The sequence below is a fragment of the Aspergillus fijiensis genome, assembly GCF_003184825.1.
Source record: "Aspergillus fijiensis CBS 313.89 unplaced genomic scaffold BO72scaffold_54, whole genome shotgun sequence".
Lineage (NCBI taxonomy): Eukaryota > Fungi > Ascomycota > Eurotiomycetes > Eurotiales > Aspergillaceae > Aspergillus > Aspergillus fijiensis.
Window position 1 is genome coordinate 111,006 of NW_024469030.1, and position 27,639 is coordinate 138,644.

Here is a 27,639-nt window from a genome sequence, read left to right on the forward strand (position 1 = left end):
CAATCATGGCGCCATGTTTTTATGGATATAACAATCGTAGTGAAAGCCGCAAATATTGGGTTTGTATTTGCAGGGTGTCTTTCTCATCCAGGCCCTTTCTTTGCTTTGAACCATTACAAAAAAAGAGAAAAAAAGATTCCAGACCATAGTAGAAAAAAAGTGTCGCCTCCCAAGCCGATAAGTTTTTATTCTTGCTATGGAATGGGCCCCCCCAAGAGAGACATCCTCCCTCCGGGGAAAAATATCATGATTCCCCCGGAGTAGCAGCCAGCATCTTGCTTTGTGTTGGTGGTAGTGGGTTGCTTAAGAGCGGGGCTTCTCCTTCTTCTCCTTCCAGAGGGCCATGAGACCGACACCGGAGACCTTGACGACCTTGAAGCGGACACCGGGAATATCACCCTTGGCCTTACCCTTACGACCGAAACCGGCGAGGAGGACCTCGTCGTTCTCATCGATGAAGTTCAAGCAACCGTCATTGGGGACTGTAGAGGGGGGTCAAGGTCAGCGGGATGCTCAATTACATAGATTGTGATTCTGTGTAGTCGCTGTGATGGATATTCTCGTTGTCGCCACCTCTTGTCCCTCACGTCGCACTCAATGCGCAACCCATGGACCCATCCAGATGATCGTCTCCGAGGATCCACCACAGAACACACAAGTAGGGAGAGAGGGATGACCCACCGAAAGCAGTGACCTTCTTGCCGTTCTTGATGAGCTGGACCTTGACACACTTGCGGATAGCGGAGTTGGGCTGCTTGGCCTCAACACCGACCTTCTCGAGGACGATACCCTTGGCGTGGGAAGCACCACCGAAGGGGGAGGACTTGTAGGCGGTACCGAGAAGGCGCTTCTTGTAGTGCAAGTCGGCCCAACGGTTCTCACGACGGGTGGTCGCGAGCTTGCGGGCGGCGTTCAAACCACGGGGCTGTCCCTTACCCATCTTGTCGGATTATGTGCGGAGGACTGAAAACTGCAGCAGCAAAATAATAAGGCGTTAGATGTCTTTGCTTTCCTTGAATTGGGCCATCGCGTAGTTCCTGGTTTTCCAAGTTCCACAGAGTATGCGCGGATCGCGAAATGTGCATTGCGGTGTGTGTCCATCGGTGCCGTCCATCTTTATTCATTGCTCGGTATTCGATCGGATCCCTCTGCTTCTCGATGTTCCCTTCATGTGCATCCTCTTGCTGTTCCTGATTGAATGGACGGGAGGCGAAATGGATGTCGAAGTATCGTACTGGTGAATATTGAAGGCGAGAAATATCTATCGGCGGTGGGACTCTTTCCCTCTTTCGGGGCGGGTTGCACCTTCGATCTCACGCAAAAACCGGGGAACATGGAAAACCAGACGCAGAGAATGATAGCAATGATAGGAAAGCCGTCAATACGTACCGACTGATGGAGATGCCGAAAGGCTGGATGGGCGGATGGATGTCGAGAAGTCGAAAGGTCAAAGGGGGGGTCTTCCTTTCACGGCCGGCGGTCGCTCGACTAGATCGAAAATGTTCTGCTGTGCGCCTTCGCCCTAAACGGCCGCTAAGCGAGACTGCCACGGCAGACCTTTTCTCCGCTCCGAATCTGCCGGTCTCCACCGCCCGTCGGCTTACTCCATCTGGGAAGAGTCCATCGATAACGATAAGACCCGGGATGGAACATCATGCATGTTAACTTATCAACTGCCCCTAAACTTACCGTACCTTACGGACTTATACAAACTTGTTGGCTCCAACTACAGCCTCATCGCTATCTTGATCTTTCATACTACAAACTTGGGCTATTACCCAAAGAACCCGAGTATAATGCGTTAATTATAATCACCAGTCCACAATCCAACATAAACCCCAAAACACAATGGCCTCCAACACTCTCCGCATGGATCCCAAGATGGATCCCCGCATGGAAACCCTCCGGAAGATAAGCTCCCAGCGACTTCCCCCACCAGTCCTGTTCCAAGGTCCCCCCTCCCACAATGCCTCCAACATCTCAATCCCGCCGCCCCCGGCATCCGTCGGCGTCAGCCCCGGTGGTGGTCGGACAGGGCCGGGACCTGGACCAGGCCGAGGAGGCAGTCAATCGCCGCCGCTGCATCGGAACCGGTCCGCCCGCGGCGGCGGCCTCGAGACCTCTGGCGGCGGCACCTTTGGCTCTCCCTTCGTCACTCGCAAGCAGTCAAAGGGGGATATTGACGGCTCCGATGCGATCTGGCAAGAGATGCAGAGCGCGCTCTCGGAGGTGGAGCTGAGTGCCACCACGGGCGAGCATGTGTTCGGGGAGAAGCATTCCGAGGCCTTGGAGGATCTCCGGGCCAAGCAGCTTAAGCTCGCGCAGGCGTGGGCACGCAGCGAGGCCGCCGATGACAAGGCCGTCGATACGAAAGAGGCCGCTCCGCCGGCAAAAGGAGCTGCTGCTGCTGCCCCGCAGGGCCAAGGGGCACGGGGCGTTGCTGGCCCTGGTGTATCTGGGAAGCCGGCTCCCGTGGAGCACGGCGGCGCGGCTCGGAATCTGGATGAGGAGACGGAGAAGGATATTCTTCTTGCGCGCGAGAGACGCGAGGCTAACGACCGGTACTTTGATCGTGTGAACAACGGCGTTCTGGATGTCGTGGCCAAGTTGGAGGAGGTCGCCCAGGCTATGCGTGCTGTGGAGCGGGAGAGTCAGGACATCTGGAGCGATACTGATAGCGTGAGCACGGCGACAGAGACTACAGCAGAGGCGGGCTGAACAAGCAGATGTGGGCTCGCACTCGAATTTCGTCCCCCTTATGATTATCTCTGGCAAGAGATCAGCTGGTATGACCTTTTCGCCTGCAGGTGGCTTTCATGTTAGCTCACCAGGCATACGGACCTGGAATGGGTACTGCTGGAACTGGAGCTTGAGGGTTCAAACCAGATGCCACTGCGCGCGGAGGGCAATATCCGGCCTTCGCCGCGGCCATCTATACTAATGCCGATAGTCTGTCCACACCAGACTTTCTGTCACATCCAAAACGACGAGCAGTAATTAATTCGCGGAGAACACAGTAGAAGAACTTCCCAAACTTTTCAAAGTACCAACAACAAATCAAGGGTATCAGAGACACAAACCACTCCCGATAGCATACAAGCCCAAGCATGACACACATAACAAAATCAAAACCCTTCTAAGAAAAAACCACATCCACACCCCCTCTACTCGTTCTTCACCAGCCTCATTGCCGAGCTCCACCCTTCCACCGCCATATCCCGCACGTCCTCCCAGCTAGTCTCGTAGGCCTTGTTCGCCAGGGTCTCCACCTCCGTGTTCCAGCGGTGCTTGAGTAACTCGGACAGCGTCGGCTGGGTGCGTTTGGGCGGCAGCTCCTGCAGCTTCTCGGTCTCGCTGGGGATCAAGCGGCGATCGTAGGCGCCGGTCGACGAGGCCAGCCAGGTCAACGCGCGGGTCTGGTCGCGGATCGCGTTGCGTTGCTCGAGACGGTTGTACCGATGGACTTGAACGGTCAGGTAGAGGACGGTCGTGGTCAAGGCGAATCCACTCGCCTAGAGCTGAGGTTAGCTTCGTGGACGGCGTGTAGGATTTAGGCGTGGCTGGGGTGTCTAGGAATAGTATCCAGGGAATAAGTATCGGGGGTAAAGTCCGACTTACAAAGCCTGTGAAGAAGCCCATTTGGGAGATAAGGCCAGTGACTGGCTGGAGAACACCCGTTCGAAGTTTCGCAAGCCTGCGGGGTGCAGTGCTATTGACCGGGACAGTTCAAGCAGGCGGGGAGAGATTGAGCGACGGAAGAAGGTTGCAGACTGGCAAGGTCTTCGGGATAGTGGATGTGGATTGGATCCAATAGGCGACAATGTGAAAATATGATTCAAATAAAGTACAATACCTTAGTCCTCTGAATAACTGAGAAAGCAGGATTTACCCCGAGAAGTTGCCCACAGTAACTGAAGTAATGCATTGTTGCAAGTCCAAGAGTAACAGCGATTCCAACAGCGCGCGGGACCGGGGCCAGCCGTCGACACGGACTCCGATTGGCCGATGCGGGCAAACGCCGAATCTTTTGCTTCTCTTGCAGTGCGCAGAACTTCAAACCGCATGAATCGATAACCACGACCCTTAACACACCCAGACTCAACCCCTTCATTCACCCACCTACACAACCATATACCCCCTTCGTATCTCTTCAATTCGAATATCACCCTCAACTCGATCGGATATCCACCTCGAAACCGCTTCCGCTCCAGCCTCTTACACCCAATAACCGGGGGGTAGAGAAACCGCCCAACCTACAACTCTCACTCACTCACTCACTCACTCACCACCACCACCACAACCCCCTCCGATAAACCAGCATCATGGCCGGAGGCGCAGCCAAATACCGCCACCTGAGCCGCAAGTCGTCGCACCGACAAGCCCTCCTCCGCAACCTGGTCACCTCCCTCTTCACGCACGAGTCGATCACCACCACATGGGCCAAGGCCAAGGAAGCCCAACGACTGGCCGAGAAGCTGATCACTCTGGGCAAAAAGAACACCGAAGCCAGCCGGAAGAGCGCCCTGGCTACGTTTTACGTGCGTGCCCCAAGCCCCCGTCCTACCTTGCTCTAAGCTCCTGCCCCAAAACCCGACCTTCCCCCCCTCCCCCTCCCAAAAAGAAAACATACTGATATGAAACGAGAAGACCCCCCACTCCATCCTCCCCAAACTCTTCGGCCCCCTGCGGGAACGCTACGCCAACCGACCCGGCGGCTACACGCGGGTGCTGCGCGTGGAGCCCAAGAAGGACGACCAGGCGGAGAGCGCGATCCTGGAGCTGGTCGACGGCCCCAAGGACATGCGGTTCGCCTTGACGGCGCGGACCATCGCGCGCCAGCGCGCCCAGGGCTTCGACACCCTCAACGAGATCACCGCGCTGAATGTCCGCAAGGTGACGCGGTTCCGGGACGGTGGGGTCGAGGCCCTCGAGGATGAGGTGCAGAAGTTGAAGCTCGGGGGCCATGGTGAGAAGACGGCCAGTAACAACGGTGAGGGCAAGGGCTTTGGCTGGAAGGGGCGGAAGGAGAAGGCCAAGAAGGCGCCTCTGGCTTAGAAAGAGAGAGAAAGGGACAGGGTTGGATTTGAGAGGGGGGGGTTTGGGTTTGGGTTCTGCCACAAAGATGAATTCCCAAATTGAGGGTCGGATAAGACAACTCTTTCTCTCTTGGGGTGTATTTGATTGTGATGGTGGGGGTTTGTTAGCAGCGACGCTGGTCCGCCTTTTCTGGTTTGTTTCTTTTTTCCGTTTCCCCATTTCATTTATGTACCTTATATCATTTCGTATGTTGTTTCTCTCTGCTGCTGCTTTCTTCTCAACCTAACTGGACCAGTGGCTGGCTGCGACTGTATTTCTAGCTGACTTGGCTTATCTGAAAATCATACTGTTCAAACAAAGGAGCTCACTCAATAGTACTCAGACTTGGGAATTACCACGACGATAGAGATAGGCTAAGAACGGCGACTAATCTGGTTTCAGCATCGATTCAATCATACATTTATTGTGTCTAAGCACTGTCGCCCATCCCCACACCAGCAAGATCTAATGAGATATAGCAAGTTTTAAAGCTACTGTGACATGCTCGCATGTCAGTAGCTAAGCCCCACCAAGCGCCATGTAAAGCCCAGTCCTGGTCTGCGCTATCGACGAACCGCAGACGCAACAAACCCACTACAATTCGAGAATGGGTTATTCGGGCAAGCCAGAATAGGCCCCGCACTCTCCATCCTTCCGATCAATCTGCCCCGAATTGGGAATCGCCACACCAGACCCTATCACACGTGCTTGGCCACGAGAAGAAAGTATGTGCACTTTTAAAAGTAGAAATCAGTCTATCGACCGAGCAATAGTACTAATTAGGACACGGGTCAATTCGCTCGTGGTAACATAGTTCCTCCGGAAACAACGAGCGGGCCATTCTTGCTGTTTAGCGAAATGCTTGGAAAAGGTGGAGTTGAGGTAGGCCCATTTCGATGCTTCATGTCGAATTCGGATGGTACCTCGGACGGTGGTGGCTTGGGAGGAAGATGAGATGGCGTTCCCCATTTGGCAATTGAGTCTCGTCCACCGGAGGGTATACTGCGAGGGAGACTCTGCCCAGCGGACCCCAATGCATCCGGACTCTTGTTGTTGATATCCTGATAGCCATTCCACTGTGGAAGGACCCCGGGCTGCATGCCTGTGTACGGGCCCATACCGTGCTGACTGCCCTTAGCAGGGTGCCGTACTAATGTGGCAGCTCCACCTGGAACAAACGAGCGGGTTTGAGGATTGAAAGGAGACCGACTAAAGCTTCCAGGCATAGGGTGAGAGCCTGAGTGAGGCTGCATGGCAGGACTCATTGGCTGGCCCGGATATTGAGCATAGGGATACGAAGTAGGGGTAGGCGGTTGGGTCTGATAATTGGTCCAAGCGGTCGGGGCATGGGTAGGGGGATGGTTGCGATGAGGCGGAAGAGTATAGCCGCCAGGATAAGGTGGTGTCGACCAGCCAGGTGTCTGTTGGTATTGTACAGTGTTGGGCATAGGATAGCTGCCAAGCGCAGGTGATGATTTCGTAGACGCCATCGCCGGTGACTGAGTGATAGATGCATATCCTGTGTAAGGAGACTGCTGAGGCACAGGCCCATTTTGCCACGGACCACTCGGCGTCATTTGGGGAGAGACAGGCATCGAGTAATGGGGCATCGTGTTCTGGTTCATGGGACCTGGGTACATGGCGCCGGTCTGCGCACTAGGTGCATAGCCCATACTGGGTGGGGATACTCCAGGTCCAACCATGCACGGCTGGTTTGGGAAGGACGGATCATTCATAGCCATACCATACGGCACCGAACCGTTGCCAAACTGCATCCCAGGGTAGTAGGCATTGAACTGAGACCGAGCTTCGAAGCTGTCGTCATGCGGCGTTTTCTGTCGGTGCGTTTTCTTGCGTCCGCTGGTTGAACTTGAGCGCGACATGTTGGCGCTACTGTCGCCATTCGCGGTTTCGGCAGCTGCCTTTGACTCAGGGAAATCTCGGAAGATGCGCTCGCGCGCTTCCTGGTACTTGGCTTCTCGCTCCTCTCGGGTAAGAGCCAGTCTATCTTTCGCCGGTGTGGCACCTGTAGATGAACCACCACGGTCTCCGTCGTTACCGCTGTCGCCAGCTTCCGATCCATCTTTCGAATGACCAGAGCTTGCTGCAATGCTGCCTTCAGTGGAAGGTCGCTCACTGCCTGCACGTCTCATGATTTTCATGGCAGGCATGGCAGGTGGCGGTGTGCTGTTGTTGGCAGCATATATGATGGACAGGGGCGTTGGCCTGACAAGACATTAGCGCGATGTTCTGCCCAAGGACTATGCAAGAAGAATATAAACATACAGTCGACAGAAAGGTGTTCTGTGAAGTCTGACTGACGTGACATTATTATCCACGAAGTGGGTCAGATGGTAGTAGTCGCCCAGTTTATGAGCCAAGAGTCTCCCAAAAGCGTTGGAAGGAGGAAGTTCCAGTGAATGCTCCCTATTGACCAAGGATTAGAGTCCATCGTACAGACACCACGACACAATCAAGGACTTACTTGGAATTCTGTATGAAATGCCGAACCTTCTCTTCTAGCTGTAGAATCAGAAGACGATCCTTAGGGGATTTCATGGCCTCAAGAAGCTTTTCATCTGGCTCAGACGGAAAACCATGTATGGGTCGTCCAGCTTGGAAGGCCTCCGAGTTGGGGGTGATGAAGCCGCTGGACATCGCGTCTGGAAGCAAAGCACCGTTACTGTGCTGGGTGCCGTCGGAATACACTGGTCCTGTCGGCTGAAGTATAGCCCGCGGTCGTTGTATGTCTCTAAACCCGCGAACACCGGAATCGGACCCCGTCAACGAATTGGGTGCGCCAGAAGCAGGTCCGGAGAGAGACTCTTCCTCGTCAATGGCTTGCACGCTAGCACTATCATCAGGACGCAATGAGTCCTTCTCGTCCATCGCAAATGTGGTGACTGACGCCATGCTCTTCGAGTCAAAACTCGTCGGTTTGGTCGAAGAACTTGACAGATGGGTGCGGTCATCCTCGTCAAAGGATGTCTCCCGTTTCAATGATCCATTTTCTGGACCCTCACTAGAAAAATCGGGACTAACATGATATTTCTTTTCCGACAAATCAATGCCTTGTACAGCCTGGGAGAGACCGTCAACGTTTCGATCGCTAGTAGCGGCATCATCAGGAGCGTTGCTAGGGCCTAGCTGGCCAGAATGAATGTCATGGGAGCAGTATAGTTCGGAGGATGATGGAACTTCGATCGACTGAGAACCATGTAGCTCGTCAGATGGCATTGTAGCTACCGGTCCAAATGGTGGAGGCATCGCCGCAATCTGTGAGGGTATGTCAGGCAAGAACCGGGGCATGAACCTAGTTGTTGCACCAGAACCGACCTTTGCAAAGGAGAGACGGTGCTCGTCCCTCGTAGAACCTTTCGATGCCATTATCATGCGAATGCTTTCCGCCGGATCCGAGGATCTCTTCCTAACGTTTTCTTTCTTTGGTGATGAAGACGAGCGAGCGGAGAACCAACGGCGGAATAGGAAATCCCAACAAGAGAAAGCGCACGACTGAGCTCAACGCGTTCAGGAGTTGGCGATAGAAAAAAACCGGAATTCGAACTGATCAAGAGCCACTCAAAGAACCCACTTCACACAAGCCCAAAAAGAAAGACGGCACATCTCTGGGAAACGTAATTCGCCATAAGGAAAGCTGTCTGAGGTTAGAACCGCGCAAGATACATAAGAGCCGTTTCGTGGGCTAAGCGGAGAGTAAGGTGACTGACTGATCGATCAGGGGAAGAAAGCCAGTGACGGAAGACGCGAGAATGGCCGGCAACGCAGTCTGAGGAGAAAAGTGACTATTATTACACGATTGTCAGAACGATCGAACCATAGCCTTCTTTAATAAGCTGACTCGTGTCTTTTTGGGGAAGGTCAAAAAAAAAGGTTTATATGACTTGGGGAAGAGAGAGGAAGAGGGGAGGAGGAAGAGGGAGTGGGGAGAGAAGAGAATCTTCCTACAAGAGAAATAAAGAATAGGGGGAGCTTGAAGACAAGCAACCGCCCTGGAAGAGCAAGTTGAACGGAGCCGACAGACAAATAGTACAGTACTCTAGATAAGTACTGTGGAAGGGTGTGGTGTGGCCCGGATGGGGTGGTGGTGGTGGTCCGTCGCAACTATGCGGGTTTGGAAAGTGAATGAGTGGGTATGGGATGGATTCTTTTGGGCTGAAGAAGGAACGACAGACTGGCCGGCGGCAGGCACACAGGCAAGCAAGTTTAGCCGCGCGTTTAGCCCCGATGTTGTTCCGGCCCACATGGTTGGCTTGATCAGCCGCGGAAGACAAAGCCTGGAAAGTGGAAAGACTCCCCGGGTGGCAGTTGAGATTCCATACTAGTAATTGGAACAGTAACCTTACATACTACGGATACCTAGTTTCGAATCTGAGTCGGGTCGGACCGTGAGCTACAGGCGAGGTAATAAAAGGGCTGAAATAAATCCCCTCCCTGTCGTTCTTGGTGGTCAGTCACGTACTTCCACTTCAGCTCCTATCAGCCAAGTCTCTCTAGTCTCGACCGGATCGAGGGCCGACGATCTGGATGATGAATCGGTATCGAAATGCCCCCGGGCTAAGAGGCCCTAGCAAGGCAACGGCCAGCACCTTGTGCCAAAAATGCTTGCAACGAGATATGTACCCGTTTCGCTTTTAAGCCTTTGGGTCGCAAACTGACGTGGTTTAGCACGGCACTACAGCTATGAATGTAAAGCCACCGCGCAGGAGCGGCCTTACATGTCTCGCCCATCGCGCACGCAGCAATTACAGAACCCAAAGCTGCGGCCGCAATTAACGAATGATGCTTACAAGGATGCCTTACGCACGTGAGTGTGCCTCGATCTCAACCGTGCTTCACTCCTGTGTCGTCATCAAAGACATTAACAAGACAATAGGCAGGAGTCTAATGATGCGCCTTTGACCAGGCATGAGGAAGAAAGAGGCCGCAAGAGAGATTTAGACCAGGTGGAACCGTTACACAGCCCAGCTCACTTGTCAAAGCGAGCACGCTCGGCTTCTTCACGTTCAGCAAGCTCTGTATCGACAATTTCGACAAGTCGGTCGCACTCCCGGTCGCCTCCCCGCCGCAACGAGCGGACAAGATCAGTGTCCTCTCGTCCTTCTGGTCACAGAAAGAGACGCTATAGTGATGCATCTTCCGCTCACTCCGTTGCTTCTTACACCTCGGGAGCAAGAGGTTCTCGGTCTAGGTCGCGTGAGTGGTTAGATGACAGAAATACCCGACGGAGACGGCGCGCTTCGAGTCCAGACGAACGAGGACGTTCCAGGAACATGTCGCGAGATGGTGGACGAAGAGATCGGTCTAGAAGCCACAGTGTGGATCGCAGTCGAATGGCCAAGAGCAGAAGATCGGTGAGCCCCTCGCTGGCGACTGGGAGCGACTACCCAGCTTCAAGCCACCGCAAGGCGCAACCCCGTGCGGAGCCTGTGAGCAGTGGCGGCGGACGTGGCCCCGGTCAGGGTGTTCCTCCGCCCCGGCGGGAAAGAAGTCTCAGTCCCTACAGCAAACGCATTGCACTAACCCAGGCAATGAACCTGGGACGTTAGGGTGCCTGTGGATTTTGGATAGAGCAAAAGTCATTGGGGAATTTGCGCGGGCGTATTGGCGTTCTAGCCTCATATTATCATTATTGGGACATTGTATGATAGGGTTGCAAAATCATTGAGAGCATAATGTATTGTATTGGTATGCAAAATTCCGTAACGCCTTGCGACTATTACCCCTGACCCCAGCAGAAGAGCGCCTGATAGATAACGAGATGAAACCGAGTCGTACCACCACTTATTGTACACCATTCCTAGGGTATAAAGATTATGCCGCACCGTCCTCCTCCAGCTCCCTCCGTTCCTCTTCCTCCTCTTCCCTTTCTCGGACATGAATTCCCTCCACCAACATTTCGCCTTCAATGCCCACTTCCTCTCCCTCTTGATTGTTGGATGCTGCGCTCTTGGCTTGCGCGGCCCGCTGCGCATTTTCAATGCGTTGGCGCACCAGTCTTGCGATGGCGTTCTGGGTTCGCACATTCAGGACGTTCAGTTTCTCGTCCAGGTCACGCTTCAAATCCCAGTTCGGCTTCTTCGGCTGCAGCTTAAATAGATCGATTGGCTGATCCTCCTCTGCATCTTTCTTCGCTTGTTCAGCGGTTGCTTTGGCAATCTCCGCAGCTTGGGCTTCCACGGTGATTTGGCCATCATTCGGGGCTTGTTCAAATCCAAGCTTGGGTCCACGAGTTTCCGGGTCGTAGTTTCTGCCGGACAGGTATTGCTTGGTCACGTCTGGAGCAGCATCTTCGTACTCATCGTTGGCGGCCCCAGCTTCCGTTACTGGCTCTGGTTCGGGCTGTTTGCGCTTTAAGGCGGCAAGCTTCGCAAGTCGAGCTTTGCGTTCTGTCGCAGCGGCATCAAGAGAGGCATGGCTGGATGACATGGCTGTGGAGGGGATGTGGGCGACGGAGAAAGCTGCGAATGACCAGGTCGAGAGGGGAGGGGGAATGTGGATTGCCCAGAGAGCAAAGACAAGGGTGGAATAATATATGTTTCTGCCTTTTCACACCCTCGCAATCTCAAGGAGCTTCTCAATAGCTGGAATAGAACTTGGCCAAAGCGGTGGTGGCACAAATTAAATTGAGGTAGTAGTAGTAGTAATAGTAGTAAGTAACTGGTTGCGCTTTAGTAGAACGGATTGTCGGCAGTGATTTGCGCGCGCCACAGCCCAGGATCTCCTCAGCCACACTTTATCCGCGCCGGAGCAAAATCGGGCCCTTTCTTTCCCCGGGTTCGCCGCGAGAAAGAAGTTATGCAATATTTGCCCAGTCACCCCCTCCCCGGTCGCTGAATCCTAACGGGCTTTACTGTGGTCTTTTGCTCAGCTGGTCCATGCAAATCCAGAAATCGAGCACTGAATGTCATTCAGTCCGCATCGCTTCTTGCGCCCCCGCTATGGTGCTGGGTTGCCTTCCTATGCACTGCAGCCCCGACTCCGCCCCGGATATTGGTGTCGCCAGAGAGAAGGATTTCAGCATACGAGATGGCACATCCATGATGCGACGCCCACGAGCAAACAAATATCGACGGAGTCTGACCCGATACTACACGAGTCAGCACCTCCCACCGAGCCCAGTGGTCTTCTAAACCACAGTCTTGACCGATCCCGAAACAAAGCGCAGTCTTCGTCCTCCTCTGCTCATACCGCCTTACCAGAATCTGAACGTGATTTCTTCGACGATTCATCTTTTCCGCAGCCTAAGCCACTCCAGGTCTTAGATGCTTGCGATCCCTGGAGCGATTATTCGGCTTTGCGCACTCCCGACTTCCACAACGAGGGCAGTCGCCGACTTCGACACAATGCACTCGTGGTGAATGGTGGCACTATCAGCTACCGAGAGAGAATGGTGGGTGAGGAGGCATTCCACGCGGATGAAAAAATACGAAGTTCATCTTTTTTCGTCGGCTCACCTAGGCTTCGGAGGTGGAAGGTTGCCCGCAATGAGCTGTTCAAAGCTAAATACTTTGATCGGCCAGTGGCACGGGAGGATCTTGTTGAGGAGTTTCACATGCACAAAGCTGACAAGGAGCTACTGGTGATACTGCAGAGTGAGGATTTTGACAAATTCCGCGAGGAGTGGGAATTCAAGGACATGGCCATCAAAGGTGAGCACTGGATGAGGCTGTCACTATGGCTTATAGCAAACTCCCCGGAGCTTGCTTTGAAGTTTCTTTACATAACCTGCCAAGCCGAGCAGAGGCCGCTGCATGTCATGGTCTGCGAATGCCTGCTTTTCTTGCGAAATTATCCAGATTTACTTTCTACCTGGACATGGGAGGGGAAGACCTTTGCCGATATCCTCGCTGCTTGCTTAGATCCAGAACACTGGCCAATTGTCTATGCATCACAGAAAGGTATCCGTTTCTTCATCATGGGAGCAGATGACGAACAAGTTCTTCGAGCCTGGAAGCTCGCACACGAACGACAAGTGTACACGTCTGCTGAAACCTATCTTGCTTACGCGGCTCGCTTCACCAAGATGAAGAATGTCGATTTGGCCCTCGCAGCTTTGGACCATGTACGCCAGATTGGACAGGTTGGCTTGGAGATGACATCCCAACCAGTCAAGTCCCACGGCTGTCTGCTGTTGCTGCTCGACTCTGTCGAGGATGGCCCCAACGGGCGGAATTTCCGCATCCTTCCCAAGCTCCTCGAGATGGGCATGCGCCCTGACTTGGAGATGATGGATCTCATTCTAAGGAACTGTTACAGGACAGGGGATGAAGAACTTGGTCGCGATATGTTGAATCACATGCAGAGCCAAGGCTATCCGTTGACGACCTATACCTATGTCACGCTATTGTCCGATGCCACCCGGCGACTGGACCGACATGAGATTGATCGGCTCCGGGATGAAATTGACATGGAGGGAGAGGACATCCGAACCAACAAGTTTGTCCAGTCCAAATTGTTCCACGCGTACTTCTGTCTCAATGTGAAGGATCAGGCGAATCGGCCTTCAGACATAGACAACAAGCACGCATTTCGCACTCTGCTGAAGATGTACAATGAGATGTACGACATTGTACCTTTGAAGAAGCTTGGGATTGTTCCGCAATTTTATCAACCGCCAACTACCGAACGAACCACGGTGAGAACCTCGCCTGACGCCGTACCTCTCTTCCTCATGATTGCATCGTACCTTCGGTGCAACAAGCATGTCTCTGTCACTGCGCATGTCTACGAACGCTTTATCGAGCTCTTAGAGAAAGAGGACCCAGTCATCTCTTCTCTCGCTAGGACGGATCACACTTGGCACGAGTTCATGCATGCATGGCGTAATGACGTCCGAGGATTGCGTCCTTCGATCCGCCTTGTCGATACCATGCAGCGCCTTAGCAACGAAGGCAGTGTCAGCCCGAACAAGCCACACTTCCGGCCGAAGCCGACAGTCTACATCTGGACGACGTTAATATCTGCGTTCCTTTGGAACAAAGAACCGCGGGCGGCAGAGCACGTGATCGAGATGATGAAGAAGAGCAAGTTCAAGTTCAACCAGATCTTCTGGACCACCTTGATCGACGGCTATGCTCGGAACAAGGACATTCTCAAGGTCGCTGAAACCATCCGAGCGATGGAGAATGATGGCTATGAAATGGACGCGTTCTGCATCAAGGCGCTGCGTCACATTCAGGATCCGGAGCGACTGTGGGAGGCTGTGGAAGAGCTGGACAAGGAGACCGACGAGCAGGTAGACCGAACCACGTTCGAGTCCCTCACCAAGAAATCGCGTCTCGACGAGATTCAGGACGACCAGGGAGACCCAGATTGGCTGCTCGACCAGGGTCTTCAACGCTTGAAGGCCAAACAGGCTTGAAGGCCTCATCTCAAGCAGGCGCGGAACTAAGATACCCCCAATTTTTTTTTCTTTTGGTGCAACTCGGATTGATTCTTCAGCATAGCTGGTGTACATGGGAGGGAGAGCATGGCGGTTGTTATACAGAGCGTTTTGCGGCGTCCAGAAAGGCACAAGATATACTTCGTGGAGTAAAAGTCACATTTCTTCGATATCATGTACATATCCATCACTTCTAAAATTCAAGAAGAAACCATCAAGCTTCATGCTACACAAACGGCATGGTGAGAGTGAAAAACTTCAAATTAACGCCACTGGCTGATGTAAAGGACAGTATACTACCATGCGATTTCCTGAATCCGTGAGAAAAGCAAGACACCTCGATCAGCCGCCAAAGAAGATGGAAACCTAGAAGAGCAAGAACCATCAGCATCTGGAACTCGACTTGAGGGGCTGTCCCTCTTGTCATTCGAGTGAATGGGCACTTACAGCCATCACCACGCAGCAAATACTGACGTAGGGACTCAGCCGTTCACCGATGCGAGCACATTTCCAGAAGATACCGAAGAAGCTACAGGCAGGCGTCAGAGAAGTTTCGTCCGGTGAATGAGAGGAAAGGGTGCCGTTTGGTGAGGCCCTGCTGATAGCAACCAACAACACAACACATACCCATTCTGATTCCGATCCATGATTCCCGGCATGATTGAGTGGGCGTAGGTGCTCGTACAGATGATAAGCAGGAAGACCAGCAGAAGTGACTGGAAATTGAAGAGAGCCGACTGAGTTTACAAAAACAAGTCAGCATCACCATTTGTGAAAGATCCTTCAATCGCACTGCGCTGCATCTCACTTACCATCTTGACGAAGGGACCGAACCAGCTGCCTGGCCTCCTGTTCTTGTTGTTTCTTCAAATGCAAGCTCGCAAGGAAGGGGCCTTCTCTTCTTCCGAAACAACCTCACTGCAAACACAGAGTTTCCGCTGGAAGTCTTTCTCAAGGACTTGATACCTTCAAAGAACACACAGTAGTTGGCTTCACCAGCTCGTCGTCGTTATCGTCATCATCGATCGATCATCCTTCGACGGCGGAGGGGGATTCATTCTGCCAGCATGTCGTCCGGAAGTTACCGCCACCGCCTTACGGGGTCGAGGCCCGCGCTCCGCTATGCGCCGTCGCCGCGGGTCCGTCCTACAGCCCGTGTTACCTGGACTACTCCTACTACAACAAGACCTTCACCACCACTACAACCACAACCACAACAACCACAACAACAACCATCATCATCATCCTCTGCACCGCAGACCACAACCCCGCGCGCTGCTCAGCCGCCCCCTTCCACCCGGACAGTCTCGTCCGGTCCTTCCCGCCAGCGCAGCACAGGCCATGTGTCGAGTAAACTCGCCCCTCCTTGGCCCTGGAACCCCGAAGAAACAGACCTGATTCACGCCGGCTATCGACCCGCCTACCCTCCTCCTTCTCCTGCTCCTCCTAAAGTCGACGCAGCAACCGAATCAGCATCAACATCAGCACCAAACCTCCAAACCACAATCAAGCTCAAACCTAAACCCAACAAAACCAAAACCACCCCCAAGAAAATGGCCGAACCTCGAGCCCGTGCCGCCCGGCACAAAGGGCAGATGAACTTCGCCTCAGAGCGTACGTTGCTTGCCTTCCAGATACTGGACCCCCCCCCAAAACAAACCCCCTTCGAGAAGATAACTAATAGCAGAGAAAAAACAGTCCGCCTCCTCCTCCTGGCCTACGGCGATCCAAGCCCCCACCCCTCCTTCCCCTCCGAACCCCTCCCGGAAACCGTCCGCGTCCTCGACGAGATCGTCACCGACTTCGTGCTGGAGATGTGCCACGGCGCCGCGCAGTACGCGAGCTACTCGCGCCGCCAGAAGATCAAAGTCGACGACTTCCGGTTCGCGCTGCGCCGGGACCCCAACAAGCTCGGCCGCGTGCAGGAGCTGCTGCGCATGGAGCGCGAGCTGAAGGAGGCGCGGAAGGCGTTCGATCAGAATGATGATCAGGTTGGGAATCTGAAGGATGCGGCCGCCGCCGCCGCGGCGAAGAAGGGTGCAGGAGGTGGTGCTGCAGCGGCGGCGGCGGCGGCCGGGGACGAGGATTTCGGGGCGGCGGAGAGTGTGGATGGGAGGAAGAGTAAAGGGAAAGGGAAGAGGAGTGCTGCTGCCAGAAGGGATTCGGATGTTACCGAGGAGGGTAGTGTGACGGCTGGGGTGGCGAAGAAGAGGAAGGTAGGTGGTGGTTGAAAGTCTGCGTTTCATTCGTTTCTTGGCTGGCTATGTTTGCTACATGGCGTTCTCGGGGTTTTTTCTTATATCGCGGCGTGGGCTGGCTATCAGGATTGCATTGTGCACCGGGTGTATTTATATAAAGTGATATCCCATTATTCAGTTATCATTGACAGTGGGGGCGTTGATAACGAGAAACCATACACTGAAATTTCAACACGCATTGTTGTTCTTGCATCCAAAGTTCAAAAATACATCTCTACTCTTACGATAAGCCCGCCGATCTCGAACTAAACCTTCGGGACTATCTTATCAGTTGCACCGCCACCCCAGTCAATACTTTATATATCCAGCCTCACACTAGCCAGCTCTCGACATTGCAAAGACCCCAGGACTCGGTACACCTTCTCTACTCCGTCCGCATGGAACTTGATGAAACATGCATGCAATAGTTCCTCTACCCTAAAAGCAAATTCTATTTCCTCTCGGCTCGCTGCATAAAGTACTCCTTTTTTTGTCCTCTTCCTTCCCATGAGCGGGTTGCTTTTTCCAATCATTCCGAACAAAAGCCAGACGGACTCCCAAGACGCCGTGCTCTTTCTCTTCTACTCACTTTTGTTGTCAGCTTTGCAGGTCCCGTTGGTTAGAGAGGGATTGTTTGCTCCCAAGGAGATACAGGTCAGCCTGGAATTTCGTTGGCTGGATGCGACTGACAAGCACGGAACTATCCTCTCCGAGCTGGAGCTGGAGCTGGAGCCGAAAGAGGGCATAGTTTGGCAGCAGACAGATATCCCAGGCAAGATCAAACGAAAGAGATTCTCCAGGGGCAGGGGGTAAGTATGTGTGGATGTGGGGAGCGTTGTATGTATAGAAAGTGCTGGTATCGCGGCCTGAGCCTTCGCAAGCTGAAGCGCAATACCAAGCAAGCCAGAAACTTAAGCTGACCAACATGAAAATTGCGGAAGATTAATGGAAACCGTTAATGGGATCAATATGCACGGAGAAAAGACCAAGTCGAGACAAAGAAAAGATATGAGAAAAATGTGGGTGGGACGGTGGTTGAAGAGAGAAAAAAATGGAAGGTATCGTTTTTCTTTTGTCTTTAAATCAGAACCCTATCATAATATCCTCTTTACGCGCGAGCCTCCTCGCCGCTCCGCTCTTGAGTCCGCTGCTGACCACCACGGCCTCCCTTGCCGCCCCGCTGTCCGCCGCGCTGGGCGCCGGACTCGCCGCTGCCCTCGCCGCCCAGGGTCAGCTGTGCGGTGGCTAGCCGGTTGGACAGCTCCATCTGCGTGCGGATGGTGTTGGCCAGGTACGACACAACCAGGACGTCCTGGATGTGGTTGTTGCTGCAGGGATTGGGTTAGTTTTTGATGCTTTGTTTGGTGTGCTGGGGCAGACGGGAAGAAAACTTACAAGTCACGCTCAATGTCGGCGGGCTCGACCTTAGGAGCCAAGGCGAGCGTGTTGAGCAGGTACTGGCCCATGGCCGTGGAGGCGGGGGCCTCCTCGTCGATCACGGACTCGACATAGCGGGAAACGCGGTCGATCATACCGAGAACCTCCTCGATGGCGCGCTCGAGGGCCTCGATGTCGGTGAAGATGTTGGCGGAGCGCTCCTCGGCATCCCGGGCAGCGGCAATGGCCTCGAGACCGCTCTTCTCGGCCTCGCCGTAACGGATCTCATAGGGAACGGGGATGAAGGCAGCGCTGTCGGCAGCACGCTCAGCGGTCACGCCGACGGGGGCAGAGATGTAGGCGCGGGTCTCGATGTCCTTGCCGGCCTCGGTGGAGACGGTCAAGTGAACGGCGGGGTGAGGCCACGTGCCGTCGCCCTGGCCGCTGTAGAAATTTTGGATCAAGGCCGAGAAGGTGTTGAGCTCGGACGAGGTGGCGTACCAACCCACGAGGACCTCCTTGGGGTTGGCCTTCAGGTGCAGGGCGAGCATCTGCTTCTGGTATTCCATATCCACCTCAACCTGGTCTGTCGTCTCGGTGTGGCCCACGGCGAAGGTGCTGCGGATCTCGACTTCGGTGCCATCCTCGGACCTGGTTCCCAGAAGAGTACCGATGACACGCTCCTGGTCGGCATTGCGACGGAGAGAGTGGTCCAGGATGGAGAACAGAGCCTAGCAGCAACCATCAATCAAATTGCTCCCGGGTGAAAGAACTTCAACAAAGCAAGCTCAAGCTCGACCTACCTGAGGCTGAATAACAACATTCACAGGGGCGGTCGTCGGTGCAGACCCCACTGCCACGGGACCCAGAGGGCGGGCGAGATGGACGAAGGAATCGGTGTCAGCCATGATGGAAGTGAGGGAGAGAGAGAGAGCAAAGGTGGTAATGTAATTGGAAGGAGGGGAGGAGGTTAAGATGGCTGATTCACACAGCAGTCGGAGATCTCTCTGCTTGGTCTCCGGGGTGGGGTTGTGATGGTGGCTCTTCTGGGGAGGGAGGATTAAATCTTCTCTTTCCGCCTCTGGGCTGCGGCGGACGGAGGTTCTGCTGCGAGCCTCAAATTGTGTGTGCGCAAAGGGAATTTCGCGCTAAGATAAGATAAGCACCGCCGCCCAGATTCAACCCGCCTTGTGAAAAAAAGAGTTTCTGGTCGGGTTTCCCGTCTGTTCACTAGCTACAAATTTACCGGTCAGTTCGCATTCAATTAATTTCTGCAATTATCCAGAATGGCTCCTCCTCGTGGTAGAGGTAGAGCTCCTAGAGGGCGCGGAAAGCGCACCCGTGGCGGCGTTAGTCGCAGAGATGCCTTCCAAGCATCCCGAGTCGATGAGATCCAGTGAGCGCTCCATCATATTCGCGTCTAACACAAGTCACCCCAGCTGACCGACTGTGGCAGGTCGGAAGCCTCGTCTGACAGTGAGGATGGCTCATTCGACGAGCCTATGGAGGATGCCGTGGCCGACGAAGAACTCTTGGACCAGGACTCGTCCGATAGCGAAGAGGAAGCGGACCAGAAGGGACATTCCTATAACGAGTTGTTGCAACTACTGAACGCCGGCAACGACGCCAATGGCCCCGCTCGCAAGAAGCGAAAGACCGATCACCGAAAAGCCGAGATTAAAGAGGTGACCCGCGATGACGCAGAAGAGGACGAGGATGAGGCTTTGTTGGGAGAGGACGATCTAGAGCAACAAGCACCGTCGGACGCCGAGGACGAAGACAATCAGCCCGAAGAAGAGGCAGAGTTACAAGCAGACAGTGATGATGAAGATGGTAGGAAGATCTGGACAATCTTCGATAATCGGGACATAGCCCACTGATGCGCAGCAGATAATGATCCTTTCGACACCCACTTCAACGCCCTCAAAGAAGAGGACTTGAACAAGAGGATTAAGGCCATTGAGGAGAAAAAGTGGAAGAGTACCAAGAAGGAACTTGCCGAGGGGCTGAAGTTTGTGCGCTCCATTCCTGATACGGGCGACGATGCATCCTTGTTGGCCGCAATGAAGAGCATCTCGAGCGTCAAGGTAGGCCAAATTGCACCAAGTCTCCACACGACCAGACGGAAGTCTAACACACATCGTTGCTCTTAGCTCAAGAAGAAGCTCAAGGCTCCTGCGACGGAACATATCTCCAAGATCGATGGCGATGCTCAACATCTTGCGCCCTACGTTTTCGACTACCAGGATGTCCTTTATGGCGCTCGCACGGCAGACAACGCAGCTCACCTGCGAGATCTCCTGGCTCTGCATGCGACGAATCATGTATTAAAGACGCGCGACCGCGTCCTCAAGAACAACGCTCGCGTGGCCAAGGAACAAGATTCCGACCTGGACGTCCGGGATCAGGGTTTCACCCGGCCCAAGGTGCTGTACCTGCTGCCCACCAAGCAAGCCTGTGTGCGGGCGGTGGACGCCATCACGCGGTTCTTCCAGCCCGAGCAACAGGAGAACCGGAAGCGACTTCTCGACACCTTCTCGTCTGCTGACGACAAGTCCTGGGTGAACAAGCCGGACGACTTCCGCGACCTGTTCGGCGGCAACGACGATGACATGTTCCGCCTGGGTCTCAAATTCACGCGCAAGACCGTGAAGTACTTTGCTCAATTCTACACATCCGACATGATCCTTGCCAGTCCGCTCGGTCTGCGCACAATCATGGACCAAGCCGAGTAAGCAACTTTCTTCTTCGCTGACCCTCACTCTTCCCCCCCCGAGAACGTGACCGAATAGCTTACTGACCCCCCTCCTCTCCTAGCGCGAAGAAGCGTGATCACGATTTCCTGTCCTCGATCGAAGTTGTCATCATCGACCACGCGGACGGCCTGCTCATGCAGAACTGGGATCACGTCGACTACATCCTCAAGCATCTGAACCTGCAGCCGCGGGAGGCGCACGGCTGCGACTTCAGCCGGGTGCGGACGTGGTACCTTGACAACCAGGCGCGGCACGTCCGGCAGATGATCATGCTGTCCTCGTTCCTGACGCCGGAGATGAACGCGGCGTTCTCGACGCAGATGCAGAACGTCTTCGGCCGGGTGAAGGTCAGCCCGGTCTACGCGGGCGCCATCGGGGAACTGGCGCTCCCCGTGCCCGTGCGGCAGACCTTCTCGCGCTTCGACAGCCTCTCGCCGGCCAAGGACCCGGACGCGCGGTTCAAGCACTTCACGACGACCGTGCTGTCGTCGCTGGTGCGCGACCTCAGCAAGAACGGCGGCGGCGGCGGCACGCTGATCTTCATCCCGTCGTACCTGGACTTCGTGCGCGTGCGCAACTACTTCGCCACCTCGACGCAGACGACCCACGTCTCCTTCGGCGCCATCAGCGAGTACACGGACGTGCGTGAGGGCACGCGCGCCCGCACCCACTTCGTGCAGGGCCGCCACTCGGTGCTGCTGTACACCGAGCGCATCCACCACTTCCGCCGCTACCAGCTCCGCGGCGTCAAGCGCATCATCATGTACGGGGTGCCCGAGAACCCGACCTTCTACGCCGAGATCGTGGGCTTCCTGGGCCTGGACCCCGCGCAGGCCGCCGAGGCCGCCCAGGGCGGCGGCGTCCGCGCCCTGTTCTCCAAGTGGGATGCCCTGAAGCTGGAGCGGATCGTCGGGACGAAGCGCCTCGGCAACATGATGCGCGAGAAGGGCGGGGATACTTTCACCTTCATGTAGATAGATAGGTCTAGGTCTGCAGCTTCAAGCTGTATGTAACTATTAGTACCGGTAGTGTAACTACTGGTTCGGAGAGAAGTCCGACATCGTTCCCGTCTCAGCAACGGCCATAATCCTCCAGCCAGCCCCTGCAGTGCAGGGGGGCCCTGGTCTATTGTTCTCTTTCCCTAAAATCAATTCTTCATTCATAATCACCCAGATAACAACTACGTATTTTATGTGTAATCCCAGCATCTTTGATCATGCGGACCCGCAAAATGTCAAGATCAGCGTGCCAATCCCCAATCCACTTTTACACAGGAAAAACCATTCGGCTCCTTCACCGACATCCGTAGATCGGAGGAGGAGGGGGTGGGTGGGAGCAGCAAAAGAAAAACCCAGTGCTACTGTAGCCTCACGATATAACAAACATCACATGTAGAGGGGAACACCTTGGTTCAGATTTCGTTATAAAGTGATATACTACGAACTTTGTATAGTAAAACCCAATTGTATTTAGACAGCAAAAATCTGTCTATTCGCGATTCGTGATAGCATAAGGCTACAGTAACCGGGCAGAATGGATGCCTATTGCTAACACCTTCAACCCCAGTAAGTCTAAGGTCTCGTTTGTTCAAGCTCAGCTGATCTACTCTTTCGATCGAATCACAATCAAGGTCTGGTCTGTTGTTTTCTAAAAAGCTCGTCAAGTGCGCGAAAAGCGGTGATTAGTCATTCTGGGGGGGGGGCGTCCTTGTACTTAGTACATTTTTTTTTTGCCCTCGCATCTCTTTTTCCTCCGGCTGCTCTTATAAAATTCCTTATCGTCTCTGTTTGTTGACGGAGAGGTTCAGGATAGGACCAGGGGAATGACTGAAGGTATATATACAGCACGTCTACGATAGAATCTGTGTATATTTCCTTATCGCCTTCAGATCGGATCGACTTGTGAGGAAGCTTGAAGTACTGAACATTACCCAGTACATGGACAATCACTCCCGAACCAGGGACAAACAGGAAAACAACCTCGGATAACAAACACAAATCAGCCTTCAGAAAAACACGAGGCAATTACAAAATGGCCACTTGCGTCACTTCTCGATCCCACGAGGATCCGAGCCAGCGGGAGACGATAAGAGAAGCACCCAGCGAGCAGAGTCCCCTTCTGGCTCGCTCATCACCAGCGACGATGCCTGATGAATTGACCTCAGCTTCCTCCCACCACCAGTCGTCCTGGTGGTCTTCCCTGCGCCACTCGAGCCAGGAGCTCTGGCTGCAGGGAAAGGGTATGATCTTTGTTTTGGGCGCCCAGTTTTTCGGCGCTACTATGAATGTCATGACGCAGGTTCTGGAGATCAAGGGGAATAATGGGAGGGGCTATCATCCGTTTCAGGTATGTCTTGATCGCGTGCCGCTTTGCTTGATCGGTTGTGTGAAACCAGACGTTCGCTGCTGTGTTGGTCAACCGCTAACCCCCCCGCAGATCCTCTTTGCGCGCATGTCAATCACTGTCATAGCCAGTTATCTGTATATGTGGTACACAAAAGTGCCGCAGCCGCTTGGGACCAAGCCGATCTTGTTGCTTCTGTTCCTACGTGCCAGCGGTGGCTTCTTCGGCGTCTATGGGCTGTACTACTCAGTGCAGTATCTGCCTCTGTCCGAGGCCACTGTGGTCACCTTCTTAGTTCCCATCCTTACCGGATACGCCTGCTCCTTGTTCATCCCTCGCGAGACGTTCACCCGCAAGCAGTTAATGGCTGGGCTCGTGTCCCTGATCGGTGTAATTCTGATCGCTCGCCCTTTCGCCTTCATGCGCTCGGGGGAAGAGACTGACGATGGAGAGTCAGACGATAAGCCCGGTGCAACGGACAGCTATCACCACGTTTTGGCGATTGCTGTTGCCCTGCTGGGTGTCCTAGGAGCCACTTGTGCTTATACGACCATTCGAATGATCGGCCGGCGCTGTCACCCACTCGTATCTGTCACCTGGTTCTCGTCGTACACGACGATTGTCGCCTCTCTCGCGATGCTGCTGGTTCCGTCCATCCCCTTCGCGTTGCCGGTTACTCTGTTTGAATGGACTCTGCTGCTGGGTCTCGGAGTGTGCGGATTCCTGTTGCAGTTTCTCCTCACGGCTGGCCTGTCTTATGTTCCGCCGGAACGGGCGCCTAAAGATCTTGCGACAGGCTGGGAATCGAACTCGTATGGTACTCAAGCGACCGGCCGTGTAGAGGATGAAGAGCAATTGCAGGGACAGCAGCAGCAGCAGCAGCAGCAGCAAGCCGAAACGAAGCCTCCTGCAGCAAAGACCTCGTCCGGGTCACGCGCTACGTTCATGATTTACACCCAGATGTTGTTCGCGCTGTTCTATGACCGCATGGTCTGGGGTAGCACACTGTCTCCGGTGAGTTGGGTCGGATCGGGTTTAATTCTGGGCTGTGCCATCTATGTGGCCGTTGCACGAGAGGACCAGAAACCCGAGAATGGCTCAGTTGAGACTGCCAGCAAGAACGACGTCACAGCTGCAGAAACAGTCGATGAGGAAAGTGAACGGCTGGAGGTAAGCGGGACGAGGTAGACGCGGGGCATGCAGCTGGATACATACTTCCTGCAAGTGAGCATAATAGGGAGGTCGATCTGAGGCAATTAACCCTTGGATTGATACACATAAAAGATCAAGTCGACTCCTGGGTAGTAAAGAATGCAACCCCATGGCAGATTCGGCTAGTGCGGGAGGGGCATAAAAAGCGGAGCAAGCGACCTGCATACACGGAGTGCAGTAGTAGGACGCTGTGATATAGAAGGGTGATGAGCGAAGTGCATGAGTGTATGAACTATATGACGAATGAGACGAAATGAAGTGATGCAAGAAAGAGGTTTGAGTGTCCAAGTATGAGTGCAGTGGATGGAGTAGAAAAGGAAGGTGCGGGGTGGGACTCGACTCGACGGGACTCGGTTGACTTGCCTTTTTGACCAACAATCCGACCCCAGGCGGGTTTTCTTGTCGATCCGGGGATGGACGGAGTAATCCATGATCTACTCATATCTATCAATCCAATACACCAATTTAACTCAACTTCCACTTCCACTCCCACAAATTGATCTTGCACCATCTCTCTGACTTTGGAGTCACTTACTACCATAGGACTAGCACTAAAACACGCCGAACAAACACACCAACCCACAATCTCACCAAGCAAACCTAACTTGAAGGCAACCGACCATCCGTCTCTCCGGTATGCCGCAGCACAGTCTCCCTCGAATTGTCGGCTCGGAGCACTCTCGTCCTATGCAGCCATGCAGCCATGAAACCCAATGCATTGCAACTGTCCCTGCCAGAGAAGCGAGGCCTCACTTCGTGGTGGTGTGATTGGACGCCACGACGTCATTTAGCCGCTTCTCCCCATCGGCTGGACTCACGGAAGAACCCGAGGTTGACCGCGAACGGCCATGATTGGGGGCAGCCTGAGTGGGATTGCCAGTGGCGTTACCACCTACTGTCTCTATGATTTGATGGACTTACCGAGTAGAGTGGGCAATGGAGAGTACTTTTGACCCGATATGGCTGGAGAAAAGGGGAAGCTTATATAGAGTGTGCAGCCTCATCTCGCCTTTCCTTTTTCCTCCCTACACAGCCAATCGCTTTTCCTACACTCTTTACTTCGTTCTTTCGTGCTTCTTCTAGATATAGACAAAAGTCTCGATACAATGCGCCATTTTGACGCCTGGTTCCTCCGCGACCCCTACTCAATCTTCCACTACTATCCCACCAACCGCCGCTGGTCAGAAAACATCCGCGAACTCATCCAAGAACGCCAAATCTGCGCCCCAGTCCCGTCTGCCTCTGGATTCACACCATCAACCCCGGATATTTTCTTGAAAATCGACCCCCAACTCAACAGCCCCCTCTTCAACCGCCTGCCCCCGGAGATCCGGTCCATAATCTGGTCCCACGTCTTCGGCGAGCCCGTCCTCCACCTCGTTCAGATCCGCAATCAAATCCGCCACGTGCGCTGCCCCAACTCTGTCTCCGCGATTGACAGGAACCGGCGCTGCTGTCCGGTCACCGCCGCGCGATGGCGTACAGACGTTGATACCTCGTCCGCTGCTTCACCAACCGACAGCAACAGCACCAACAAACAACACCCCAACACCGACCCCAACAGCAAACTCTACCCTCACACCCACCCCTCCCTCCCCTCACATCTCAGCACCACGCCAGCAAGCCTGCTGCGCACCTGCCGCGCGATCTACGACGAAGCAGCACCCCAGCTGTACCGCCAGGCGACCTTCGATGTCGACGACCTATCGACCTGGATCGCATTCACCGACCAGGTCAACCCGACCTGCCTGCAGGAGGTGCGGAAATTGAGCGTGCAGGTCGTCCCGCTGGGAGGGATATTCCACGACCGGGAGACCAGCCATAGTCATAACCACATCGACAGCAACAGTAACAGTAACAGTAACAGCAACAACAACAACCCACCACCGCCACCACCAACAGAAACAGCACGAGCTCCCACCATCACCAGACCCCCCCACTCAATCCACACTTACACGCACAACCCCCACCTCTGGACAAGCTTCTGGCAAAGAACCACCACCCAGTGCCCGCACCTCACTGACCTAACCCTCTGCATCGACCTGGGCCGCTTCACCGCAACCGCCGCCCCCACCGCCACGAACCCAGCCGCGGGCAGCATAACTGGCGGCTACAAGCTCCCGCTCCACGCCGGCGTGAATGCGGAATGGCTACGGCCCATCGTCCAGCGGGTGCGCGGATTGAAGCGGTTCGAGCTGGCGGTCACGGCGCGGTGCGATGCGGCGGCGCGGGCGGGGGTGGAGCGGGAGGTCGGCGGGGTGGAGCGGCTGGGGCGGTTGCGGGCGGAGATTCGGGGCTGGGTTTGTTCGGGCCGTTGCACGGGATTTGAGGAGGGACAGGATGATGCGGCGGCGGCGGCGGCGGCGGAGTATGGGGATGACTATGGGTACGGGTTCAGAGCTGGGAAGGAGGGGTGGCAGAGAAGAAAGCGGAGGTTAGCAATTTGTTCGGCTTGATTTTTCCATAGAATCTCCTCGGGAGGGAGGGAGAGATGAATTGACGATAGACGATAGATTCATAGATACCCTTTTCTTTCTTTCACATCCGTCCAGCAACGTACCTGACAACCTCTAAAATGCGAGGCGAGGTGAGGTCACTCGCATTCTATCCTTATACATCAAGTGCAGTACATATACACACTAAGTTACACTCCGAGTGACAACACACCATCCAAAAGTAAAAGTCCCAATTCATCTATAACAATTTAGTCTCTCTGTACAGTACAGTACACATCATCATATTAAGCCCCTGCATCCCATCCCGTGCAGAAACACCACCTCCCCAAAAAACAACCTCCATCTCAAGGAAATAGTCCTTTCCCCTAAAGCAATATCCCACCCCATCAAATAATGATACATCGCCCGTAACAATTTTGTCGGAACCAGAGAAGAAAAGGTCCGTAAAGATACATATTACTCATTTTTTTTAAACCCACGTCGAAATTGAGATTCCCTTGGTTGATGCACGGCTCTTCTCATATGAGGCTGCTCGTGTAAGGCTCCCGCGAGATAAGAGGAAGTGAGGAGGCAAAAGAAAAGAAAAGAAAGGGTTGATGTCCAATTTCGGAAGTTAAGCTCATACCCAGACCGGTCCTTTTGCTAACCTTACATTATCTGGAGGGAGAGAGGTTGTGGGAAAGGGAGACATGAACCAAGAAGGTAGGTGAATTAGGTTGCCCAGTGGGTTGAGGGGTTCGGGGCGAGAAACGACAAGAGCAGAAACAAAGTATCATCAA

The 27,639-nt window shown here is 54.1% G+C and overlaps 14 protein-coding genes across 14 annotated transcripts; 8 read left to right on the plus strand and 6 right to left on the minus strand.

Moving 5' to 3' along the window:
- Nucleotides 1-127: 127 nt before the first annotated feature.
- Nucleotides 128-1,431, minus strand: rps23 (40S ribosomal protein uS12). Its single transcript, XM_040945436.1, has 2 exons — nt 682-1,431; nt 128-482 (listed from the first exon to the last, which is right to left on the minus strand). Exons 1-2 carry the CDS (start codon nt 938-940, stop codon nt 304-306), a joined length of 438 nt encoding a protein of 145 aa, XP_040797906.1. The 5' UTR covers nt 941-1,431; the 3' UTR covers nt 128-303.
- A 223-nt stretch (nt 1,432-1,654) lies between these two features.
- On the plus strand, nt 1,655-3,144 carry BO72DRAFT_451222 (DUF5315 domain-containing protein). The gene has a single exon (XM_040945437.1). It carries the CDS (start codon nt 1,849-1,851, stop codon nt 2,716-2,718), a length of 870 nt encoding a protein of 289 aa, XP_040797907.1. The 5' UTR covers nt 1,655-1,848; the 3' UTR covers nt 2,719-3,144.
- On the minus strand, nt 2,915-3,908 carry BO72DRAFT_451223 (MICOS complex subunit Mic12 family protein). Its single transcript, XM_040945438.1, has 2 exons — nt 3,619-3,908; nt 2,915-3,512 (listed from the first exon to the last, which is right to left on the minus strand). Exons 1-2 carry the CDS (start codon nt 3,637-3,639, stop codon nt 3,165-3,167), a joined length of 369 nt encoding a protein of 122 aa, XP_040797908.1. The 5' UTR covers nt 3,640-3,908; the 3' UTR covers nt 2,915-3,164.
- Nucleotides 3,909-4,193: 285 nt separating this feature from the next.
- Nucleotides 4,194-5,407, plus strand: BO72DRAFT_222024 (mitochondrial 54S ribosomal protein bL17m). The gene is made up of 2 exons (XM_040939776.1): nt 4,194-4,538; nt 4,648-5,407. Exons 1-2 carry the CDS (start codon nt 4,323-4,325, stop codon nt 5,053-5,055), a joined length of 624 nt encoding a protein of 207 aa, XP_040797909.1. The 5' UTR covers nt 4,194-4,322; the 3' UTR covers nt 5,056-5,407.
- Nucleotides 5,408-5,858: 451 nt separating this feature from the next.
- Nucleotides 5,859-8,624, minus strand: BO72DRAFT_222043 (putative R3H domain protein). The gene is made up of 4 exons (XM_040939777.1): nt 8,413-8,624; nt 7,562-8,352; nt 7,363-7,503; nt 5,859-7,302 (listed from the first exon to the last, which is right to left on the minus strand). The coding sequence occupies exons 1-4, from the start codon at nt 8,467-8,469 to the stop codon at nt 5,868-5,870; spliced, it is 2,424 nt and encodes an 807-aa protein (XP_040797910.1). The 5' UTR covers nt 8,470-8,624; the 3' UTR covers nt 5,859-5,867.
- An 804-nt stretch (nt 8,625-9,428) lies between these two features.
- BO72DRAFT_530626 (zinc finger CCHC-type containing 10) lies at nt 9,429-10,766 on the plus strand. The gene is made up of 3 exons (XM_040950308.1): nt 9,429-9,709; nt 9,766-9,901; nt 9,971-10,766. The coding sequence occupies exons 1-3, from the start codon at nt 9,622-9,624 to the stop codon at nt 10,641-10,643; spliced, it is 897 nt and encodes a 298-aa protein (XP_040797911.1). The 5' UTR covers nt 9,429-9,621; the 3' UTR covers nt 10,644-10,766.
- Nucleotides 10,756-11,751, minus strand: BO72DRAFT_451228 (CCDC12/cwf18 family protein). The gene has a single exon (XM_040945439.1). It carries the CDS (start codon nt 11,521-11,523, stop codon nt 10,909-10,911), a length of 615 nt encoding a protein of 204 aa, XP_040797912.1. The 5' UTR covers nt 11,524-11,751; the 3' UTR covers nt 10,756-10,908.
- Nucleotides 11,752-12,484: 733 nt separating this feature from the next.
- BO72DRAFT_386004 (pentatricopeptide repeat protein) lies at nt 12,485-14,458 on the plus strand (the record flags this gene model as incomplete). Its single annotated transcript, XM_040941611.1, has 1 exon — nt 12,485-14,458. The coding sequence occupies one exon, from the start codon at nt 12,485-12,487 to the stop codon at nt 14,456-14,458; it is 1,974 nt and encodes a 657-aa protein (XP_040797913.1).
- A 165-nt stretch (nt 14,459-14,623) lies between these two features.
- BO72DRAFT_451230 (protein kish) lies at nt 14,624-15,527 on the minus strand. Its single transcript, XM_040945440.1, has 4 exons — nt 15,292-15,527; nt 15,107-15,216; nt 14,927-15,008; nt 14,624-14,845 (listed from the first exon to the last, which is right to left on the minus strand). Exons 1-4 carry the CDS (start codon nt 15,292-15,294, stop codon nt 14,822-14,824), a joined length of 219 nt encoding a protein of 72 aa, XP_040797914.1. The 5' UTR covers nt 15,295-15,527; the 3' UTR covers nt 14,624-14,821.
- Nucleotides 15,528-15,641: 114 nt separating this feature from the next.
- On the plus strand, nt 15,642-16,907 carry BO72DRAFT_411496 (putative transcription initiation factor TFIID subunit 13). The gene is made up of 2 exons (XM_040942460.1): nt 15,642-16,093; nt 16,178-16,907. Exons 1-2 carry the CDS (start codon nt 16,033-16,035, stop codon nt 16,708-16,710), a joined length of 594 nt encoding a protein of 197 aa, XP_040797915.1. The 5' UTR covers nt 15,642-16,032; the 3' UTR covers nt 16,711-16,907.
- Nucleotides 16,908-17,824: 917 nt separating this feature from the next.
- Nucleotides 17,825-19,001, minus strand: BO72DRAFT_386119 (eukaryotic translation initiation factor 3 subunit F; the record flags this gene model as incomplete). Its single annotated transcript, XM_040941618.1, has 3 exons — nt 17,825-18,044; nt 18,112-18,824; nt 18,897-19,001. 3 exons carry the CDS (start codon nt 18,999-19,001, stop codon nt 17,825-17,827), a joined length of 1,038 nt encoding a protein of 345 aa, XP_040797916.1.
- Nucleotides 19,002-19,314: 313 nt separating this feature from the next.
- On the plus strand, nt 19,315-21,946 carry BO72DRAFT_411503 (UTP25 family protein). Its single transcript, XM_040942461.1, has 5 exons — nt 19,315-19,489; nt 19,550-19,926; nt 19,984-20,180; nt 20,247-20,824; nt 20,911-21,946. The coding sequence occupies exons 1-5, from the start codon at nt 19,380-19,382 to the stop codon at nt 21,821-21,823; spliced, it is 2,175 nt and encodes a 724-aa protein (XP_040797917.1). The 5' UTR covers nt 19,315-19,379; the 3' UTR covers nt 21,824-21,946.
- Nucleotides 21,947-22,605: 659 nt separating this feature from the next.
- On the plus strand, nt 22,606-24,688 carry BO72DRAFT_451233 (DMT family transporter). The gene is made up of 2 exons (XM_040945441.1): nt 22,606-23,195; nt 23,286-24,688. The coding sequence occupies exons 1-2, from the start codon at nt 22,881-22,883 to the stop codon at nt 24,378-24,380; spliced, it is 1,410 nt and encodes a 469-aa protein (XP_040797918.1). The 5' UTR covers nt 22,606-22,880; the 3' UTR covers nt 24,381-24,688.
- Nucleotides 24,689-25,408: 720 nt separating this feature from the next.
- BO72DRAFT_451234 (uncharacterized protein) lies at nt 25,409-26,945 on the plus strand. The gene has a single exon (XM_040945442.1). It carries the CDS (start codon nt 25,511-25,513, stop codon nt 26,858-26,860), a length of 1,350 nt encoding a protein of 449 aa, XP_040797919.1. The 5' UTR covers nt 25,409-25,510; the 3' UTR covers nt 26,861-26,945.
- Nucleotides 26,946-27,639: the final 694 nt, after the last annotated feature.

What these genes read in the sequence shown, in the direction of transcription:
- BO72DRAFT_411503 (XM_040942461.1), top strand. Translation starts at nt 19,380, where the DNA reads ATGGCTCCTCCTCGTGGTAGAGGTAGAGCTCCTAGAGGGCGCGGAAAG. An exon ending in TCCCGAGTCGATGAGATCCA is followed by an intron (nt 19,490 to 19,549) that starts GTGAGCGCTCCA and finishes CGACTGTGGCAG; the next exon opens with GTCGGAAGCCTCGTCTGACA. An exon ending in AGACAGTGATGATGAAGATG is followed by an intron (nt 19,927 to 19,983) that starts GTAGGAAGATCT and finishes GATGCGCAGCAG; the next exon opens with ATAATGATCCTTTCGACACC.
- BO72DRAFT_451223 (XM_040945438.1), bottom strand. Translation starts at nt 3,639, where the DNA reads ATGGGCTTCTTCACAGGCTTT. An exon ending in TGGGCTTCTTCACAGGCTTT is followed by an intron (nt 3,513 to 3,618) that starts GTAAGTCGGACT and finishes CCTCAGCTCTAG; the next exon opens with GCGAGTGGATTCGCCTTGAC.
- BO72DRAFT_451234 (XM_040945442.1), top strand. Translation starts at nt 25,511, where the DNA reads ATGCGCCATTTTGACGCCTGGTTCCTCCGCGACCCCTACTCAATCTTC.
- BO72DRAFT_222043 (XM_040939777.1), bottom strand. Translation starts at nt 8,469, where the DNA reads ATGATAATGGCATCGAAAGGTTCTACGAGGGACGAGCACCGTCTCTCC. An exon ending in CATTTCATACAGAATTCCAA is followed by an intron (nt 7,504 to 7,561) that starts GTAAGTCCTTGA and finishes CTTGGTCAATAG; the next exon opens with GGAGCATTCACTGGAACTTC. An exon ending in AGAACACCTTTCTGTCGACT is followed by an intron (nt 7,303 to 7,362) that starts GTATGTTTATAT and finishes ATGTCTTGTCAG; the next exon opens with GCCAACGCCCCTGTCCATCA.
- BO72DRAFT_451228 (XM_040945439.1), bottom strand. Translation starts at nt 11,523, where the DNA reads ATGTCATCCAGCCATGCCTCTCTTGATGCCGCTGCGACAGAACGCAAA.
- rps23 (XM_040945436.1), bottom strand. Translation starts at nt 940, where the DNA reads ATGGGTAAGGGACAGCCCCGTGGTTTGAACGCCGCCCGCAAGCTCGCG. An exon ending in CAAGAAGGTCACTGCTTTCG is followed by an intron (nt 483 to 681) that starts GTGGGTCATCCC and finishes CCCCCTCTACAG; the next exon opens with TCCCCAATGACGGTTGCTTG.
- BO72DRAFT_530626 (XM_040950308.1), top strand. Translation starts at nt 9,622, where the DNA reads ATGATGAATCGGTATCGAAATGCCCCCGGGCTAAGAGGCCCTAGCAAG. An exon ending in CCAAAAATGCTTGCAACGAG is followed by an intron (nt 9,710 to 9,765) that starts ATATGTACCCGT and finishes GTGGTTTAGCAC; the next exon opens with GGCACTACAGCTATGAATGT. An exon ending in TACAAGGATGCCTTACGCAC is followed by an intron (nt 9,902 to 9,970) that starts GTGAGTGTGCCT and finishes ACAAGACAATAG; the next exon opens with GCAGGAGTCTAATGATGCGC.
- BO72DRAFT_451233 (XM_040945441.1), top strand. Translation starts at nt 22,881, where the DNA reads ATGGCCACTTGCGTCACTTCTCGATCCCACGAGGATCCGAGCCAGCGG. An exon ending in GGGGCTATCATCCGTTTCAG is followed by an intron (nt 23,196 to 23,285) that starts GTATGTCTTGAT and finishes ACCCCCCCGCAG; the next exon opens with ATCCTCTTTGCGCGCATGTC.
- BO72DRAFT_451222 (XM_040945437.1), top strand. Translation starts at nt 1,849, where the DNA reads ATGGCCTCCAACACTCTCCGCATGGATCCCAAGATGGATCCCCGCATG.
- BO72DRAFT_411496 (XM_040942460.1), top strand. Translation starts at nt 16,033, where the DNA reads ATGGCCGAACCTCGAGCCCGTGCCGCCCGGCACAAAGGGCAGATGAAC. An exon ending in GATGAACTTCGCCTCAGAGC is followed by an intron (nt 16,094 to 16,177) that starts GTACGTTGCTTG and finishes GAGAAAAAACAG; the next exon opens with TCCGCCTCCTCCTCCTGGCC.
- BO72DRAFT_222024 (XM_040939776.1), top strand. Translation starts at nt 4,323, where the DNA reads ATGGCCGGAGGCGCAGCCAAATACCGCCACCTGAGCCGCAAGTCGTCG. An exon ending in GCGCCCTGGCTACGTTTTAC is followed by an intron (nt 4,539 to 4,647) that starts GTGCGTGCCCCA and finishes TGAAACGAGAAG; the next exon opens with ACCCCCCACTCCATCCTCCC.
- BO72DRAFT_451230 (XM_040945440.1), bottom strand. An exon ending in ATGGATCGGAATCAGAATGG is followed by an intron (nt 15,009 to 15,106) that starts GTATGTGTTGTG and finishes GCCTGCCTGTAG; the next exon opens with CTTCTTCGGTATCTTCTGGA. An exon ending in TTTGCTGCGTGGTGATGGCT is followed by an intron (nt 14,846 to 14,926) that starts GTAAGTGCCCAT and finishes TTGCTCTTCTAG; the next exon opens with GTTTCCATCTTCTTTGGCGG.